The sequence below is a fragment of the Octopus bimaculoides genome, chromosome 30 (assembly GCF_001194135.2).
Source record: "Octopus bimaculoides isolate UCB-OBI-ISO-001 chromosome 30, ASM119413v2, whole genome shotgun sequence".
NCBI classification, from domain to species: Eukaryota; Metazoa; Mollusca; class Cephalopoda; order Octopoda; family Octopodidae; genus Octopus; species Octopus bimaculoides.
Genome location: NC_069010.1, coordinates 7,281,659 through 7,283,859, shown reverse-complemented (window position 1 = coordinate 7,283,859; position 2,201 = coordinate 7,281,659). Strand labels below are relative to the sequence as shown.

General features: G+C 45.5%; 1 protein-coding gene across 1 annotated transcript in view; it reads right to left on the bottom strand.

The window, feature by feature from the left end:
* Nucleotides 1-2,201, bottom strand: part of LOC106870580 (protein polybromo-1) — a 142,866-nt gene that overhangs the window by 133,118 nt on the left and 7,547 nt on the right. The window contains exons 6-7 of the mRNA XM_052978118.1: nucleotides 1,717-2,199; nucleotides 71-238 (exon numbers count right to left, since the gene is read on the bottom strand). Of these exons, the coding sequence (XP_052834078.1) occupies nucleotides 71-238; nucleotides 1,717-2,199 (651 nt within the window). The remainder of the gene's footprint in view (nucleotides 1-70; nucleotides 239-1,716; nucleotides 2,200-2,201) is intronic.

Sequence of the window (2,201 nt, the reverse complement as noted above, 5' to 3'; positions counted from 1 at the left end):
TATATATATATATATATATGAAAACACATAACAGCAAAGCATAATTGTATTTAGGTGCTTGGCCACTTACCCGGTATACTTGCGATCGAGGTTCATTGAACGTCTTGGCATTTTTTATCATGAGCAGGAGGTCTTTCTCCAGGCTGGTCACACTGGTATAGTAATCTTCCTGGATACGTTGGGCAATCAGTTTGAGATCAATAGGGTCCTTGATGATTTCGTAGTATTTCGGGTACTTCTGGCAATAAACACAAACATGCGTGCAGTGAACCGTTCACTGGAAGGGGGATTGGGGGGGGTTCATCGTCTGGTCTGGGAGCGCAAGCCACCAGAATAAACAAACATGCACATGTGTGTATGGGAACAAATAACTGGGAAGAGTACATGTGTGTGTGTGTATGTGTGTGTACATACTTTTCAATTTACAACAATTTGGTAGATGGAAGAAGGTATATGGAAGACCATTACAAATCTATCTATTTATTCCTCTATCTGCATCTATTTATATCTGTCTATCCATCCATCTATCTATCTATGTGGGGAGGGGGGCAGTATGTGGCTCAGTGGTTAGGGTGTTGCACTCCCAATTGCAAGATCATTGGTTCAATTCCCAGACCGGGTCGTGCATTGGTGTTCTATAGCAAAACACTTCACCTCACACTACGCCGCAATTACTTTCGACACCTGACATGTAGCATACAAACTGTTCAGCAAGAAAATGCAGGAAACTCTTTCTTGAATCAAGAGATATTAAATACGTACATATGTGTGTGTGTGTGCGTTCCCACCACCACCACTTGACAACCAGTGTTGGTTTGTTTATATCCCCATAACTTAGCTGTTTGGCAAAAGAAACCAACAGAATGAGTACTGGACTTACAATAAAAAAAAAATATATATTTTGTTCAATTTGTTTGACTAAAACCCTGCTAGATGGTGTTCCAGCATGGGCGTGGTCCAATGACTTATACAAAATAAAACACACAAAGTAATTTTGGGGTAAGGGTACCCTAACACATGGAATGGATTTCAGGATTCCACAAGAGCAAAATGGTTGGAAAATGCTGCATTAGATAGATGGAGGGAGTAGATGACATACAACAAAACAAGACACAAGGAAGAAGAAAATATAAGCCAGAGGACGAAGATGTGCAAAAGAGAGAGAAGACAGAAGGAGAGGATGTAAGACAGAGAGAGAAGGCATAGGACATAAAGAGAAAATATAAGCCAGAGGGTGAGGATGTAAGAGAGAGGGAGATGACATCATAAGAGTAAGGGAGAAAATACAAGACAGAGGGAGAGGATGTAAGACAGAAAGAGAAGACATAGGACATAAGAGGGAAAATATAAGCCAGAAGGTGCGGATGTAAGAGTGAGGGAGAAGATATGACAGAGAGAGAAGACAAGGCATGAGAAAATATAAGCCAGAGTGTGAGGGAAGAAAATACAAGACAGAGGGAGAGAATATAAGACTAAGGGAGAAGAAATAAGACAGAGGGTGAGAATGTATGACAGAGAGAGAAGATAAAAGGAGAAAATATGAGACTGAGGGAGAGAATGTAAGACTGAGGGAAAAGACACGGGACATACGGTGAAAATATAAACCAGAGGGTGAGGACATATGACAGAGAGAGAAGGAGAAATCTTGAAGACAAAAGACAGGAGACGAGAGATAAGGCAAAATAACTTCCAGAGGAAAATAAGGAGAATACTCACAGATCTCGGAGGAAGACGCTGGAAAACTTCGCTAATGTCACGCTCACCATCCTTTGCTGTTATGATGGCTGTGTAGAGTTGGTTGATCTCCAAGGCATCTTCGGTGGAGAGGACGTGCTCTGTGGCAGTGGTGGGCGTGGAAGTGGCGCCTGGCGTGCCCATGGTGGTCGCGGCACTGGCAGCAACGGATGGCCGCGTGTGCGAGGTCGGGGTTGCTGCCGACGCCAGCAGCGAGACCCCGTCCTTCGACATCTCGTCATCTTCCTCGTCGTCTTCCATGTCTTCGTCATCCCCTCCGCCGCCGCCCCCACCGCCAGCTCGCTGAGCCTGAGCTTGCACACCACTCCCAACAACAGTGCCAACCATCCCCACTCCTCCTCCTCCCATTACCACTCCTGCTCCTCCGCCGCCACTGCCTCCAACAGCGTCCATCTGGTTTTTCCTGGCACTCCGCCTCCGCTCGGGGCCCGGTGTCATGTTGGCCC